The sequence below is a fragment of the Plectropomus leopardus genome, chromosome 12 (genome assembly GCF_008729295.1).
Source record: "Plectropomus leopardus isolate mb chromosome 12, YSFRI_Pleo_2.0, whole genome shotgun sequence".
NCBI classification, from domain to species: domain Eukaryota; kingdom Metazoa; phylum Chordata; class Actinopteri; order Perciformes; family Serranidae; genus Plectropomus; species Plectropomus leopardus.
This window is the reverse complement of record NC_056474.1, coordinates 19,995,327-20,013,465: the sequence shown is the minus strand read 5'-3', so window position 1 is coordinate 20,013,465 and position 18,139 is coordinate 19,995,327. Positions and strand designations below refer to the sequence as shown.

The following is an 18,139-nucleotide window of genomic DNA, read 5'->3' as shown; positions in this document are numbered from 1 at the left end:
TTGATTCTCTTGGTCACATGACCTGGAAACTGTCAAAATATTGAAAATAAGGATGACCTTGTGTCAAAGTAATTTGTTGATGGTCCCTGAGTGAAAACCCTGTGTTGCAGAGGAGAGCTCGCGTCCTGTACTGCCAACAGCCGTTTAAAGCAACGCTGCTGGATCGGGAGCGAATGTCTGTCGAAAATCCAACCTACAACTAACTTCACTGCTGTAATTATTTTTAAACATATTTCATGCAAAGTAGCTTTTTGTTGTTGTTGTTTTTTATATCACAGCCTGGAATATGTCAGTGATTTGCAGAAACATTTATTGTGACAGTACACCTCATGGAAACAGCATGTATTTTCTCCATGTGCAAAAAAAGGCGTCATTAAGTGGAAAATAGTAAAACAGACAAATTTCAAATTTGTTTGCTGAGAAAAAATACTCGAAACACACAATATTTATACATTTATATTTTTTATATCTTAATACATTGTATTGTCGGGTAAGGAACAGTTTTATATTGTACACACTTTATTTATACACTTTATACACACTGCACACATATATTGTAATTAAAATATTCATATATTTGCGCTAATTGTCTATTACTGTATTTCTTTTTTTTTACACCTAACATACTCAGCATATTATGCATACTTTATTTTGTAAATATTTACATATTGTACCAACTGGATACTACTGTATTTTTATTTTTACATTTATATTTTTACATTTTTACATTCTTGTGCTTGTACATATTTCTTCTTGCTATTGTTCTCTATGCTGGTATCAGAGCAACTGTAACAAACCATAATTTCCCCCCTGGGGATCAGTAAAGTATTTCTGATTCAGAATATGTGAGAGGTAGGGTTTTTTTTTTTTTCATTTAACAATTTAAAACACCTGTTATTGTCAAATGACATCAAGTTACTGAAACAGCAAATATCTTCAGGACTTTTTTGATATTTCTAAAAGTTATCAAAAGTCTGCGCAAAACTACCATTTTTCTGTGGATTTGCATTGAGTGCCAATGTTTTGGTGTAGATCGGAAAAATATTATAGCCTTACTGTACATGCTCAAAAGTTTAAAGATAAAAGCTATTTCCACAGCCTGTTGACCATCACTTTGATATCAAACATTCTTCACAATATGAACACAATACTGGTAAAAAACAAAGAAAGTCTAATGTGTGAATACAAGAGTCGTGGATGTTGATAAAGCATGATGTGTCCTATTAACTGAGCAGGAGAAATTGTTGAACAATTTACAGTTTCTGCAGTTTCTTGGGAGTTGATGACAAATTTAGTGATATTTTTCTGAAAGAAAATTGACTGACAAACAAAAAGCATAAAATTCATGTTAGAATTACAAGACTACCTTTAAATCAAACTTATGACCGAGCTCCAAATTCTTCATGTAAAACTCCTTGAGCGCACTGCCCTCTTTTGTTTACGTAAACACATGGCCACCAGTTGTTTAGATACTTGTTTACTGAAGTTATAATAAAATTTTATTAACAGTAAAAGTTCAGGGTGTCAGTCGCTGTTCTCTGGTAGTTGTAGCACCTTACCTTCTCAACAAGTGAGTTCTCAGAGCTGGGGAGGCTGAGCGGGAGGTTTTCCAGAAGCGTATCAGCATCAATTCCCAGTACGAGCAGGAGGGGAAAGGAAGGTGTGAGATAGAGTCTCTTACCTCACACACACACACACACACACACACACACACACACACACACACACACACACACACACACACACACACACACACACACACACACACACATTCAAACAGAGAGAGAAAGAGAGAGAGTCATAGAGAGACAATGGGAGTGCGCTCTTACTCCATTGTTAAACTACTGAAGGACATTGTGACAGAGAGCGTTGCAGAGTAGAGGACAGTTGTGCAATCAGAGCTTTTTCATGGTAAGCAACATTGAAATACATACTGTTATCTTAAAAAACAATGGCCTCATCTTCCTGCAAATGAACAAGATGACCTAAGGTTCCAGGCTACAGGAGGAGAGGACTACGAACATGCCGACTTTATTGTATTTAGCAATTTTTCAGAACCTCTCAGTTGCATTATATTTAGGCAGCAACAAGAAACACATTTAGGGGACTTATTGTGATCATCAGGGAAAAAGGAGAAATATACTGTCATTTTTTCCTGTGCATGTTGCTGTGAGTAAGCCTGCAGCAGCGCTGTAAGTGGCAGATCACATCACACACACACACACACACACACACACACACACACACACACACACACACACACACACACACACAAATACACACACACACCTGCTAAAGGGACTTAGCTCATCTCCAGCCTTAGCTCTACATGGAGGAAACACTAATTCACTGCTGTGCAGTGTTGCCCTTTCTCAGAGAGATGCGGCTGCATCAGTCGGTGTCCAGAAGTACCCCCGACATGCATGAAGTTGCGAGGGCCCATTCATCGCTGCTTGCAGCTTTAATTATGTGTGTTTTGTTTTGGTTCAGTTTGGTTTTTGGCCTGCCTTTTCATTTTATTGTATACCATTTACTGCCAACACTATTTTATCTATATGTCATATCTGTTAATGAATAATTGAAAAAAAAAAAAAAAATATTGTTGAAAAATAAATAAACAAATTATTAAATAAATTGCAAACAAAAACATAGTCTTCATTCCAGGCTTTTCGAGCATCCCTCTACCCATTGGGTCCCTATAGGCGATCAGCCCCCTTCTCACCCAGTGATACGCCCCTGATCACAGGTACACCAAACAAAATGAGAGCATGTCTGCTGGTATCAGAGCAGAATAAAAGGTGACGTGTTCTCAGCCTCTTTCTTTGTCTCAACACATACAGATACACACTGTACTAACTACCTCAGTGCCTCGGCAGCAGTTTATTAATTTTCCAACATCATATCACACCACATCATCACCCTTTATTACTCTTACTGTATGTCAAGTAATAACAAAGGATCCACGCAAACGCAAACAGCCATGTGAGCACGTCTGGAGGAGTGTGTGTAATTTGACACAGGCACACACACTCTTTCTTGTCTAACCTTTGTTGACTACATTTATAACCCTCAATGCTTAACAATGACTTTTTGTACCGCACTGTGTGTGTGAGGGTGAGAAAACTCTTATCTGGCATACAGGAAATTAATTATCAGGTTTGAAACATGTTTGTTTGGGTTTGTTGTTGGTTTGTGGTTTTGGTCTAAAATGAAATGACTATGTTATTATTTTTTTTGCTACTTCCACACACAGACCTCACATGTGTATATTTTTGTGTGCGTCTAGGTAATGTTTGTGAGTGTGATACTGTGTATTCTTTACAAATCAGAGAGGGAGGTTCACGCTGAATTATTTATATCTCATTGAGCCGATTCTCAACTCACTGAACTGGTTGCCAGGGGTATCTGGAGTCCCCAGCTGTTGTCCCCGTCACCCCCACAGACAGGAAACCTCACAGTGTCCAACCACACTGCTACCAAGTGAGACAGCAACCTATTACAGCATCTTTATACCTTTGTCCTTCCCCTCACAGCACTAACCACCACAGTCAGAGAAACACCTTAAGGTTAGGAATCAAAATCAGTGCCATTAGCAGTATAATGTTCAAATTAATATCAGATAGATACTTTGTTGATCCTTACAGGAAATTTGTTTATATGGGAGATACATTCACAATCAAACACAATGACAGGAGACATCTAAATAACTCAGCACAAAAGCTAAAATAAACTACTGAAAAAAAATCAGACTTGTAAGGTATTAAAAACTATATAGCCTATATAGATAGATAGATAAATAGATGGTAATTTTATTAATCCCAAAGAGAAATTAAGGTTTCCGGCACCTCAGTACCTTGTTGTACAAACATAAAAACAGTAGAGAAAAAAATGCTGAAAAAGGTGTGTAAAACATAAAAAGGATATAAAAGATTATACATGAAAAAACAAGAATAAATGAGCCACTGGGTATTTAAGTGCAAAATAAAAACCATGTGGTGTTTGTGATAAAATAAATTAATGATAAATACAGTACTGTTTAAAATGCACAGTACGCGCAACCTAAATTAACAGATTAAAGTACAAACAGAGCCCCTGTACTAGTTAAACAAATAAATAAGTCTGTTTTGTGCATCATGTGCATGAAGACTGTAATATATATTTGTGTGTGTGTGTGTGTGTGTATGTGTAAACATATGTAATCTAAAATACAGATAAAAAATACATAGTATGTAATGCGCAATGTGGCTTATCTAAAAACAGTATTTAAAATATATACATATATAAAGTATATACAAAAGCATTTCTAAAAATATAAAATAAAAAAATGTAATATGCACCTGTATATACGGTATATATATATATATATATATATATATATATATATATATATATATATATATATATATGTACTCACATCTACACAATTTACAGTATTATGCTGTAGATATATGGGTATCACTACAGTTCAACTGCATCTGCATTTATCTCATCGAAAAACATTATTGAAATAATGTCTTGGCCATAATTATGGAGGGAATCCCTGAATTCACGTGATCCAAGTCCAAGTTTAGTGACTTTACATCCAGTAATCCACCACTTCTCTAATTCACTGTGCCAACTCTGTCTTTGTTTGGGCTTCATAAAGGGAGCCACTTTAAACTCAGCTATCATAAGACTGCGTCACTCAACTCTGAGCAAACACACGCTCCTATTGCACAAAAAAACATTTCTGAACAGTAAAGAACACAACCAAAAATGATCACTGTAATCACCCTGCACATGTTCATGTATGCTCATACACCACCTCCACTTCTGATCTTGTAACCGGCAGACTATTGCACTACACGCCCCGGTGGCTGCTTTTCTTTCTTTCTTTTTTTTCTTCCTCTCAAAGTACAAGGGTAGCGTGAGTGAGAACAGAGTGCCAGCAGCCAGCAGCCCAGGACCGGTTGAAACCTGTATGGGTTGCAACTGAGGAGACACTTCCTCCACCCAGTGCATCATCAACCAAATCCAGAAAGAGCTGGAAATTATGCACGACTTCAGCACCCAGGGTCCTATTGACTGTTGAGTTTGTCAATACAATTAGACATCTAGATATCTAGATAGATATATTGGTAGATAGATAATAAACAGTGTTAATTTAAGTTTATTTGAACTCTGAAAAACCCCAGGCAACTTGTCAAACATGTGGCGTTCGCATGAAAAGCACACGTGAGAGGTCTCAATTAGTCAGCTAAAGTCATTTCAACACCATGAAGCACTTTGTGGTGTCTGGTACTGAAACAAAGAGGGGGAAGCTGGTGCTGCATTCAAGGCACGCTGGGAAAACTGCACACAAGAGAGCTCAGTTTTTAGTTTGTAGGCCTTTGGTCCTCAGTTAATACACACTTAGTGAATTTATTATAGGCCAGGCATTATAATTCTGAAACTGAGTGCTTGTTTTTTCATGAGGGAAACAGGGCGATGCATTGACCTACAAAAAATGTCATCCCTGTAGCACTCTGCTGCAATAACAAAAGGACAACCAACCCCATGGTGTGTGACCACCAACCTAAAAATGAGGATGGTTGGAACAACTGCACAAGATGTATCTAACAAATATCTTGCCAACAACAGAAGCTTAGGGAAAGTTAGGTCTCCCATTGCTGCTTGACATGCTAAGCGTCTTTTACACATTAAAGGGAATCTATTAAGGATACAGTTTTTGAGGGATTCAAGTGAAAGTAAAAGTGTGACAACTGACCCCATTCTCCCCTACTATCATCACGTAACTTTGTTCTCAATGCAAAACTTTGAGGAAATCCGAGCATCTTAACAACTACTTTAGTGGTCTCAAATGTCTGGTAATGATGATATTTCCCTATTATTAAAGTCTATGATATTTGCCTACATAAAAAACAATGTTGTAGCTACTGTTCCCCTCCAAGCAAGATTTTATCTTCTGGGCAGACACCTCACAGTCCAGCTGTAAAGCAACGCATGTTTATTTATAAAGCACATTTCAGCCACAAGGTAATTTTAAAGTGTACAACACAAAACATCAAAAGACACCAACACATTATGTAAAAGAAACACATTTGTAATGGATATTTAAATGCAATAAAAAAAAACGTAATGAAAATGCTAAAAATAAAAAAAATACTAAAACAGGTATAAAATTCAAAAATAAAACTTACAGTGCAGCACAAGAAATTAATAAATAATTATTTAGTAAAAGTCAGTGGCCAAGAAAGCCCTTGATTTAAAAGAACTGGGAGTTGAGGCACATTGAAGAAACACATTGGTAAAGAATATTTAAACTTAGAAAAAAAGGTAGAGAATCAAAAATAAAAACAAGCTAAAAAAAATACTAAAATAGGTATAAAATTCACAAATAAAAAAAGTTTCAGTGCAGCATAATGCATTCATAAATATTTAATAGAATAACAGGCAGTGGCAAACAGAAAGTCCTTGATTTAAAAATAAAAATAAAAATAAACAAAACTGGGAGTTGCAGCAGACCTGCAGTTTTCCAAACAAGATGTGCATAAAAACTAAACGCTGCTTCCCCGTGTTAAGTCCTGATTCAAGGGACACAAGGCAGACGTGTCCCGTAATGCCACTTTTTCCCCACATGACTTGAAGGCAGCATGTGATAAACTAGCAGGCGGTGTCCTCGGGAGGTTGCCGTCATGTCATCCTCCAATGAGAAGCGCGCATAACACCCACAGCAGCGGTCTGTGCGGCTCCATATTGGATCTGCCTGGTCTTAGAAATACATTGAACTGGTGGAGGTCTGTCTGCGCATATTGTCCAACACACGGCCAGGCTGCCGGCTCCACTCCCCGGCGCTCAGGTATGAGGGGTGTAGCCGAGCAAACCAGCCAACACATGTTCCCCCGAGCTTTGTTTCACTCACCGGCGTCAATCCCGCAGCTTTTAACGGGGCTGAGAAATTAGGTTAGAGGCGCACCTGAGGACCGGAGCGAAAAGTGGCATGCAGGCTGAGGAAGAAATAATTGGATTGAGATAACGCCGCGCAGGCAGTAAGTATATTTCCCTTTACTTTGTTTTAAATGTGTACTTTACTAACTTTTGTATATATAATCAATAACCTGACTGATATTGTTCCCGCGCGGTCGAGCAGATAATGGTTATCCAGATAAGAAACTGGTTACCTGGTGTGAATGTTTAACACATGCTCAATTTCACATGTTGAGAAAAGTCACCTGACCCCGCACACACAAACAGATAACTTACTGCGCAAGAAATCCGCACGTGAGGAAAAGAGTCCAAACGTTTCATCATCCAGCCAACCACAGACATGTATTATTTCCTCTTGAGATGGAAATAAGACATGTCCATGAAAAATGTTTTCCACATGCCCAGTCTGCGACCTATTTTCCTTTTTTCCGGAGCTCATGTTTAGCCTCAGACCTAACTTAGTTTATACTAAATTATCTGGCAACCATCTTTGAACTTATGATTTATTAAAATACACTCGGAATGCAGCACAGTGGCTACTATCACTCACTGAGGTTAGTTTTTATAGTCTGTGTGTGTTCAGGGCTGCAGCAGCAAGGGAGGGGGACTGTTCACCAACGTGCCCCTGCTGCCAGGGCCCCCCTGTGGCACAGGGTCCCACCCTTTACTTGGGGCCCCAGGCACTTGGCTTAAATTTTCTCCCATAGCCTGTTTGGATGTTTTTCCTCCTCTAGGTTTAAAGAGACTGTGTGTTGGGGGGTCATTATAAGCCCCTATTGTGGTCACTGTTGTGGTACATAAACATAACTTGCACTGCTGCATTCTCCAGATAGGTCACCCATCATTAATTTAATTATTTACACCCACAACATGTCACAATGTCTCCTGTAGGGAAAAAAAAAGAATCCTACAGCACTGTGAGAATAAAACATCATGACACCAGGGGTGGTTTTTTTTCAGCTGATAATTATGTCCCAGGTAAGACTTTCCCAACATGTGTTTTATCGAATAAGTTTTAAGTTTTCAGTCTACTTATGTCGCTTAGCCATTTTTACTGTAGTATCTAGTGGACTGCAAAAGTGATTGATTTTATTATTCTAGTAGGCTACCAAAAGTTTTGTTTGTATTTGTAATATTCACAATTTATATATATTATGAAAAAAATAGATAGTTTAGCCATATGATATTGTTACACGAGCATATCGCGATACTATGCTGAATGATTTTTTCCTCCACCTCTAGCCAAAACCAGTAATACCCCTTTTCCACCATAAATAGTGCATTTATGCAGGTTTTTAAAGGTTTTTCTCTTATCATTGCCCTTCATTGCATATTGTTGTCTAAAGGGCTGAAATTAGAGCATCCACTCGGGTGGCATGTTTCCATCACTGCTGATGGAAGCTGATAAATACACATGACTGCTGCAGAGTCATTTGACCTGAATCTGAGTGCTGATTGGAACCTTTCCTATTAAATAAAAAAAGGCAGATGTTAGCAGGAGTTGGGTTTTTTTATGCAGTGGGAAAGGTTTGTTTTTTTTAAACCACTGTGGAGCCCCTATCAATTTTGGCACGGTTGCGGTAAACAAACATCACTGTCACTGCTGCATAACATGCCACTGAATTTCTCGTGAGAAAAAAAAACATTAATTAAATTCTAAAGCATCATTAAAAATCACCAACATGACACCAGCTGGTGTCACGCCAGGTTGCTCGCACATGGAGAGAAAACAGGACTTTCAAGTTCCTTAAAACAAGAACTTAACATGGTATAACCCGCGGTAGCCCCACCCTAAAGTGGGACGTCTTGTTCTAACCGTGCAGACTATAGCGCAGAGACTATACAGAGGCTGTATTATTTAGATCTGTGCTGATATTTGAGGGAAAAAAATCAACGATCTGTTTTTTTTTTCTTCAAGCACAACATTTTTTTAAAAAAGGATCTGGTTATTTGATCAAAAATATGACTGGGTGTAACTAGAGATGAAACATGAAATTTTGACATCATGATTATAGTGACTAAATATATCACAGTTATCAGTGCTGTTGCAGTGAAATGTGTTGAAAATGTTAAAAAAGTAGGGATACACACATTGAAATAATTTCAGCAAGTTTTATTTAATATTGGTGCATCTTCAGGACCCTGTCCCTGAAATGTTTGCTCGAGTTGTCTGTGTCACTGTCGATGAGGACGAGGCTGAAAAATCTCTAGAGCAATGTCACTGCCCTCTGCTGCTGACGCAAAGTAAACTAATGTTGCAGACATGAGAGTGGTAAACAAAAATGGTTTCAGTGGTTATTAAAATTAAGACAGTAATACTCTCTTTTGGGAATTTTATTATGAAACTTGCAAGTGTTTCGTCCCTGGGGAGTGACTGAGTGTGTGATGAAGATACAGTTTCTAAATCATCTCAGACATATATTTGGTATTTTTGTACTGCAACTCTGTACACGTGCTGATTCGAGAGAATTGTTATAAACTTACATCAGTGATAATATCAGTCCAATGATTTATCAGTCAGGCTCAAGTCTAGTAAAGACTCACTGAAACATTTGCACCACAACTTTAAAATTCAACTCATCTGAACTGTCAAGCAAAGTTGCTTTGACTTTGTTGTCAAATGGGAAATCTGTAAATGCATTTGCAGTAAAGCAATCGCGTTGCTAGACCTTTGTGACATGGTCATTCATGCCAGAGATTTGCATGATTATTGTGCAGGAGCAATATGTTGCACCGCCATGTTTCTACAGAAGCCCAAAACGGACAAACCAAACACTGACTCTAGATAGGGCCATTTGCCTTTTTTGTGTCAGCCACTGTAGTTTGCACCCAAACTACAACAAGCCAAACAGCATTGGAGTTACACTGATGTGTAAGGTGAAACTGCGTTATTTAGTGTTTTTAAGTAATTTTGTCTATGTTTTGGAGAGAAAGAGACTTTTGCGGATAATCCGACTCCTGGTAAAACCTATTGAACAATGAACACTGAAGTATTTTTAACAGGGAGAGGATTTAGCCGGTTGCTTTCTGCAGTTCATTGTTAGATGCCACCGAATCCCCCCAAATCTTCACCATTATCTTTAAATAAATAAAATTCTTTGTAGCTCTGAGAAGAGATCACGTTGTCAAAATATATTACAGCTGCGACACAGACAACCTATAAGCCATATCCAATCTGTTGCTGCTGGCTTTTGAAGATAACAGCAACTGTAAGTGCCTCCTATAACATGTACGGGTGACACCCTCAAACTAGAGACCAATATCTGCATATTATATTGTGACAAATGTTATCAAAACTGAATTTTAATTCATGCTCTAAATTGTATCATAATGTGGAGAAAAGTTGAAGCCTCTAAAAAAATCTATTTAAAATAAACATAAATAAATATAAACATGGGTTATTGTTTTTTCATATTATTACACGTGAGCCAAACACACAAATAATCTGATACATAAACAATAATAGTAACATTCTTACTTCACGTATAATGTCAAATATATATTTTCCTCCGTGAAATGCTCCAGTTCTTTCTCACTAGCAAAATATTTTTCCTTCCTGGAGTGCAGTTCAGCAGGATTTAAGATATCTATAACCAGTGCGTAGTGCAGTATGAAATATTAAAACTGTGTCACAGAACTATTGCTCTTCAGCGCCGGTCCCAGGGCTGAAAGAAACAACACATTATCAAGATGGACAGATAATCGTTTATTTATTTCTAGATTCTACATTCATCTTTTTAGAATGTCTTTCAGTTGTGTTTGTTTGAATTAGAAGCAGGAAACAGGATGAAAGATGATACAAACAAATGCCAAATGCCGACTAAATAAGAAAACAGTGATTCATTAAATGGAGCACGTGTGCAAAACGTCATAGTGAGTCATAACAGTTGGTAATGCCGACTTCAAAGCGCTCTGCACTGTTCCAGTAACTGCATGTCATAATAAGTCTTGATTTAGCACAACCCCGGCTCTGAGTTTAAACATCATGAAAATGTTACTGAATGAAACGAGACTGCAAAGTGACAGGAAGTGAGAGTTCAGCACACTGAGATACAATGAAGGAACTCTGAGCAGCACCGTCACAGTTACACATTCACACCTTCTATAGCTGCAGGGTTCAATGTGTTACTGTAATGCTCCACTTTTGGCAACCTGCTGGATATGACCCGAGAGACTCAAAAAGTAACTTCAGTATTTTTCAGCTTGGACCCTATTTTCCCATGTTTCTCAGTTTGAGTGGATAATGAACGCAACTGTTTTTATGATCGGTCTGGTATTGAGAGAGACTGCTGTACTGAAGCAACGATTTTTTGCCACTGACAGGGTGTGATTGTTATTAAAGGTTTCTGACAGACTTTTACACCCTTTTGTTAAAGAGTAATATCCTTTTTGTTTAACTGGAAACGGCCCAAAAGTAGCAATGGCCAAACCCACCAGACTCCGTTAAAAGATAGTTAGTTAGAAAGATAAAAGTTTTGTGAGAACACTCACAAAAACCATCTTAGTTCATCTTTCCACTGTTTTTAACAGTCACCTATGGTTCAACTCTGGTTTGGTTGATATAAACCCTTAATTCACCCAGTTAGATGTGAAAATACGCTGGCTCTATACACACTTAAATTACTGTTTATTCAAGTGGGGTCTGGTGGGTTTGGGGATGTTTCTTGTTAAGCAAAAATGATCTTTCTGTTTAATAAAAAGGTCTATTTCTGTTGGGATCCTTTCTATGATGATGTCAGACACTTACTATAACAATCTGAATATGTCAATGGCAAGAACATAACTTTTAGTGGATATAAAGTGACAATGCAAACATGTGCCACCAATTATAAAAAATGTTTTCATTAGTCACTTAGTCGCACACAAAAGCAATGGAAAATAGGGTCAAGCTATAAAAATACCAAAGTTGTCCTGCAAACTTCCAGGTCTGGGTTTGTGCTCTAGAAATGCTATTTTTGAATTCTCATTTGTTTGCTTCCTGAAATTACATAAGGTGAAAGGGTACCGTGCTAAAAGCAGTTATAAAAAATCTAAACTGAGAATGTAGGGCAACATCAATATTATTAACGTTAACTGAAAAACATGAAGAAACAGTGGGCTGAAGTGGGGCATAAAGATGATTAAAAAAAAAAAAAAAAAAACGATAATTGTCCATCACATTTTTGTAGGTTATGTGTTTTATCTGAGCCACAGAAAACATTCAAAATCTGATTCTTTACAAGGACAGAAAACAGCGAAAAACAGCAATGGATCACATGAAAATGTTTCAAATCTTTGCTCAAAAATGATTTGTTTATCCAGTGCAATTTGTATATTTCTTCTTATTATATATATTTATATTTTTTAAATTTCACTGCGGGCCCTTAGGTGTTAGTTTGGCCACCTTTGGTCTGAAGTCTTGAAATGTTGGGCAAATACCGAACACTGCAACATTAAACATACTTGTAGCGTCTGAGATAGTAATTTTCATTCATTCATACTACATTAAGGGCATATTTTGGGCACATGGAAGTACTTTTTAATTACTTTTTAACTAAAATATAATGAAATGTAGAGAAAAAAACAGTAGTCCAATGTGCCCAAAGAGTAAATATTGAATTAGACGGTTTGACTGATTTTGAACATTTTTTTAGGTGTGTGCTTAGGCAATCCCAGAGAGCACATCCACCAAAGGAAATGAAAATTCTCCGTTGCGGGCATAAATGGGTTAACTGTCTCTCCTCTGTTTGTTTCAGTGATGTTCACACTCACAGAGGTTGCATCCTTGAATGACATCCAGCCAACGTACCGCATCCTAAAGCCATGGTGGGACGTCTTCATGGACTACCTGGGGCTGGTCATGCTCATGCTGGCCATTTTCGCCATGACCATGCAGATCACAAAAGACCAGGTGGCTTGCCTTCCGTGTCTGGAGGAGGCGGAGGAGGCCGCAGGAGCTAAGCCTAACTCGTTCACGCAGCAGAGTGGACAGAAACCGGCAGCCACCGGAGCTCCCGTGGCAAACACCATCCCCCTTATCACAAAGGACTTACCGGACGAAGCTGTACGTGAGATTCACGTCACACACCAACACACGGCTGTGGTGGAGGAGAAATATGTCAATCAACCTCAACCAACCGGCGTCAGGACCAACCTGGACTATCAACAATATATCTTCATCAACCAAATATGTTACCACGTTGCCTTGCCCTGGTATTCCAAGTATTTTCCTTACCTCACCCTCATCCACACCCTTGTTCTCATGGTCAGTAGCAACTTCTGGTTCAAATACCCCAAAACAAGCTCAAAGATCGAGCATTTTGTCTCCATTCTTGGTAGATGTTTTGAGTCTCCCTGGACTACAAAGGCTTTGTCTGAAACAGCTTGTGAGGACTCTGAGGAGAACAAGCAGCGGCTGACCGGCACCTCCTCGGCACCAAAGCAGGTGTCTTTAGAGGGGAAGGATGATGGCACAAACGTCAACTCATCCACACCCATGCTGGGGGTGAAGTTCTCAGCAGATAAGCCCATCGCAGAGGTCCCAAGCAGCATGACGATCCTGGACAAAAAAGACGGGGAGCAGGCCAAAGCCTTGTTTGAGAAAGTTAGAAAATTCAGAGCTCATGTGGAGGACAGTGATTTCATCTACAAGCTTTATGTAGCACAGACCGTTGTCAAAACTTTCAAGTTTATTTTGATTTTATCCTACACCTCAACCTTTTTGGCTAAAATAAATTTTACGCATGATTGTGAACCTGATATTAAACAGCTGACAGGGTACAAGAAGTTCTTCTGCACGCACAACATGGCTTTCATGCTCAATAAGCTGCTCATCAGCTACATGGCTCTGATTTTGATCTACGGGATGGCCTGCTTGTACTCTCTCTTCTGGGTGTTTCGACGACCTTTGAAAGAGTACTCGTTCGAGAAGGTCCGGGAAGAGAGCAGCTTCAGTGACATTCCTGATGTCAAGAATGACTTTGCATTCCTCTTACACATGGTTGACCAGTATGACCAACTCTATTCCAAACGCTTCGGTGTCTTCTTGTCCGAGGTCAGTGAAAACAAGCTTAGGGAGATCAGCCTCAATCACGAGTGGACCTTTGAAAAACTGAGGCAGCTTGTGACCCGTAACGCACAGGACCAGCAGGAGCTGCACCTTTTCATGCTCTCTGGTCTCCCGAATGCAGTGTTTGACCTCACGGACTTGGAAGTGCTGAAACTGGAGCTGATTCCCGAGGTGAGGTTCTCGGCAAAGGTCTCCCAAATGACCAGCCTGCTGGAGCTGCATCTCTGCCACTGTCCCGCCAAAGTAGAGCAGACGGGGTTCGCTTTCCTCCGCGACCACCTGCGCTGCCTTCATGTCAAATTCACTGATGTCGCTGAGATCCCAGCGTGGGTCTATCTGCTGAGGAGCTTGAGGGAGCTTAACCTCATCGGCAACTTGAGCTCAGAGAACAACAAAATGATCGGCCTAGAGTCCATGCGAGATCTGAGGCATTTAAAGACGTTATGCTTGAAGAGCAACCTCACAAAAATGCCCACAAACATCACAGAGCTGTCACCGCATCTGATTAAACTAGTGGTGCACAATGATGGTACAAAACTGCTGGTACTAAACAGTCTGAAAAAAATGACTAATCTGATTGAGCTGGAGCTGCACACCTGCGAGCTGGAGAGGATCCCCCACGCTATTTTCAGCTTGACCAACTTACAGGAACTTGACCTGAAGTCTAACAACATCCGCACCATTGAGGAGATCATCAGCTTCCAGCACCTCAAGAGGCTAACATGCCTGAAACTGTGGCACAACAAAATTATCACCATCCCATCCTCCATTGGCCAGGTCAAGTCTCTGGAGGCTCTCCACCTCTCTCACAACAAACTGGAGTCCCTGCCTCCCGCCTTGTTCACACTACCTAAACTGCGGCACCTGGACGTGGGCCACAACAACATCACGGTGCTCCCTCCAGATGTCGGTCTCCTCCACAATCTCCAGCACTTGGCCATCAACTCTAACAAGCTAGAGGTGCTGCCCAAGCCCCTGTTTAGATGCACCAAGCTCAAGGTACTGTGTCTTGGGAACAACGCGCTCACCGTGCTGCCGGAGACTGTGGGTCAGTTGGTCCAGCTCACGCAGTTGGAGCTGAGAGGAAACTGTCTGGACAGACTGCCCGTCCAGCTGGGAAACTGCCGCCTGCTGCGCAAAAGTGGCCTGGTTGTGGAGGACCATCTCTTTGATGCACTGCCTGTGGAAGTGAAGGAGAACATCAGCCGAGAGACGGTGTCCTTTACGAGTGGCTTATAGCACAAAAACCACTGTGCATGGTTCATGACAAGCCTGCATAACGGATGTAAGAGTAGACTGTTTATTATTGTATTACTCCTAAAAATGAATGAATGCATTTTCTTGATTATTTTAATGAGTTGTCTTTAGTTGCTTATGTATTAAAACTGGTACAGATTTCTTGTTGCTGATTATCTAACGAATTCAGCCACTTTTTAGCATTTTCATAGCTTTGAGTAATAATAACACATTAGAAATTTAGCCTCTCTATGTAATACCCGATAGACCAAAACTGTTTGTTCCAATGACACAGTGTGTAGATTTATCATTATTGTTTAGGTACTCAGGTATAACTGTAACCATGGGGAACAATCTTTTTGCCTTAACTGCTGCTATTTTTTTACAGTGAGGGCTTTCACAAACAAAAGGCCAAAAATGAATATTTCATGTTTTCTTGTCAGTGTTTCATACAGACACTATTCACAGAGCAATTTCTAAATGTTATGAGGACACGATGCAACCACTTTTTTCTTAGTAGTTTTTTAACCTTTATTTTCCTTGATGTCTTGTAGCCAACAGAATGAGTTTAGAGTTGTAAAACTCAGGTGGAGACGAAGCATCAGAAATGAACTTTTATCTTTCTGTTGTAGAGATTGTATACTGAGGCCTATAGAAATTCCTTTGCACATTGAAAACTTAAATGAGCTGTATGCGATATTCAGAATATTAAAGGTATAGTTCAGATTTTTAAAGTGGGGTTGTATAGAAGTACACATCGAAAGTCTATTAGATATTAAATACAGTAGGTGTTAGTTGGTGTGCCCCTAGTTTGGATTAGCAGGCAGGAGTGCCTCATGGCAACAGAGGCAGCAGCAAAAGGTATCTTAGTCACATATAAACCCGCCAAAAAAAAAAAAAGTTTAAGTATACCCTATATTTTCACTGCTTTACCTTTCCATCAGACAGGCGGTTCCAGACAATTTGACTCTCATCAAAGCCACAAGACTCTGGTTTACGCTGCTTTGATCCATTTTTGTTCTAGTGTGTGATTTTGGTGACTCTGAACTAAGCCCTTTAAAGCAAAGTCACACAACAACACAAACAAACTGCTTGAGGCAGTGCTAGACCAGCAGACTGCTCAGCGATGTTAAATCACTGTTTTTCTCAGCAGAGTCTGGCTTTGAAGAGAGTGATTAAATGGCTTTATTTTCCCATCAGAAATCATTGTCTTATGTCAACTATAGTGTACTGTTAAACTGATGTTGTTGGGGTTTTTTTTAAGGTAGAGATTTTTTTTGGTGGCTAAAATATGTGTTGCTGCTGCCCCCTAAGCAATGTACAGCAGTACATTGCTTAGCTTCAGTGTCGGCACTCCTGAACACTTCTCCAAATTGGGGATGTGCTGACCGCCATCTACTGTATGTTTCACACTGACTGTTAATAAATAAGTCATGCAACAGAACTATCGCTTTAGTATAGCAACATACTACTATTTGCTGAGGTAAGGTGGAGTAATAGTGTCCTGAGCAGAGAATGAAACCACGCCCCTCGTTTGTGTTGTGATCTAAGCTTTTCTGTTTATTGTTGTGGTATACGTTTCGGTGGTGCATGCATGTGAGTCGCTGTAAGTGTGTCCCACTGGCTAGCTAATTATTGCCGCTTTGCATTGCACTTGTACGGAGATTACAGCTGATAACTGCTACAGCGTTGGTTTCCACCGAGGTTAACAGCGTTTGCTCTATCTAAACTGTTGCTGTTGTTAGCACTGTTTATTGTGTTAACATTGTTAGCTGTTAGCCGTCGCCTCAGCCACATCTATGATGAGAACCATGTGCAGACAGTCTCGCCCCAGAGTCTGGATCACAGATATGCTCTGAATGTCGCACACAGCTCCTTTAATGATTTAAAGATCGGTGAATGTCCTTTGTGATAACATGTTCCAAGACCAACGTGAGCTGATAAAAGGGAACTCTGTTGACTATCTTTTTTTAATCATGCTTTGAAATTTGAAATGTGTAATAAAACCGGTCACACGTAGGACTGATTATTTAACATGTCAGAATCATGTAATGACGACAAACATGTCTGCCTTCGTTCTTCTCAATGTATTTCTGTGTAGGCCTACATGTATAGTGTGTGTTCTTCAGAGCTGCTGTACCACCTTTGTGATCCTATGCTCAAAGTTCACAGATTTATGGCACAATAAACAAGATTTTAGATGAATGTCTAATCATTATTCATCTGCTTCAGGCATTATTCACTGAACACTTTACTGCAGGCAGAAAAGAAAGTGAATGAATCGGGTTCATTCTTTTATTTTGACTTGTCATAGCAGGAACTATGTAGTGGAACTAATAACATTAATGAAGCTTTTGTCTCAGCAATTAAAAAGCAGAAAATAAACATCTCATTAGTTAAAGATGTTTTTGATAGGTCAAATGTAATAGCCACAGTTTTACTCCAAACAGATAAGTTTATTTGTTTCCTGTCTACAAATTAAGAGTTTTTGCTTATGTCTCCTTACGCAGTTTGTACATCTTTGATTCCTTTCCTTGCCTCCTCTCCTTACGTCTCAGGAGAGAGGAGTCGAGGCAACAGGTGTTTTTTGGAAGGAGACATTTGTAACATCGGAAGTCATGAACATGAAGTTGTGAACTCGGAGCTCTCTGAAAATTTCCACTTGCAAAGTCACGAATACCACATCAGGGGGGCGTCCATATGGTCACTTCTAGTGAACAGATTAAGCACGACCCCATCTGAACACAGCATATGAGAAAAAACCCATATTTTGTCCCTTGGATAAAACAAAAATAAGTTTCTTTGTTTCCTGGCTACAAAATAAGAGTTTTTTCATTCAAATTTTTATTAATTTTAACAATATCTAAATATGCTGACCTCTAGACTTTA

General features: G+C 39.3%; 1 protein-coding gene across 1 annotated transcript; it reads left to right on the top strand.

The window, feature by feature from the left end:
• Positions 1–6,691: 6,691 nt before the first annotated feature.
• On the top strand, positions 6,692–17,455 carry lrrc8da (leucine rich repeat containing 8 VRAC subunit Da). Its single transcript, XM_042497684.1, has 2 exons — positions 6,692–7,028; positions 12,702–17,455. Coding segments are annotated over exons 1-2 (2,553 nt in total). The 5' UTR covers positions 6,692–7,027; the 3' UTR covers positions 15,254–17,455.
• The last annotated feature ends 684 nt before the right edge of the window (positions 17,456–18,139 follow it).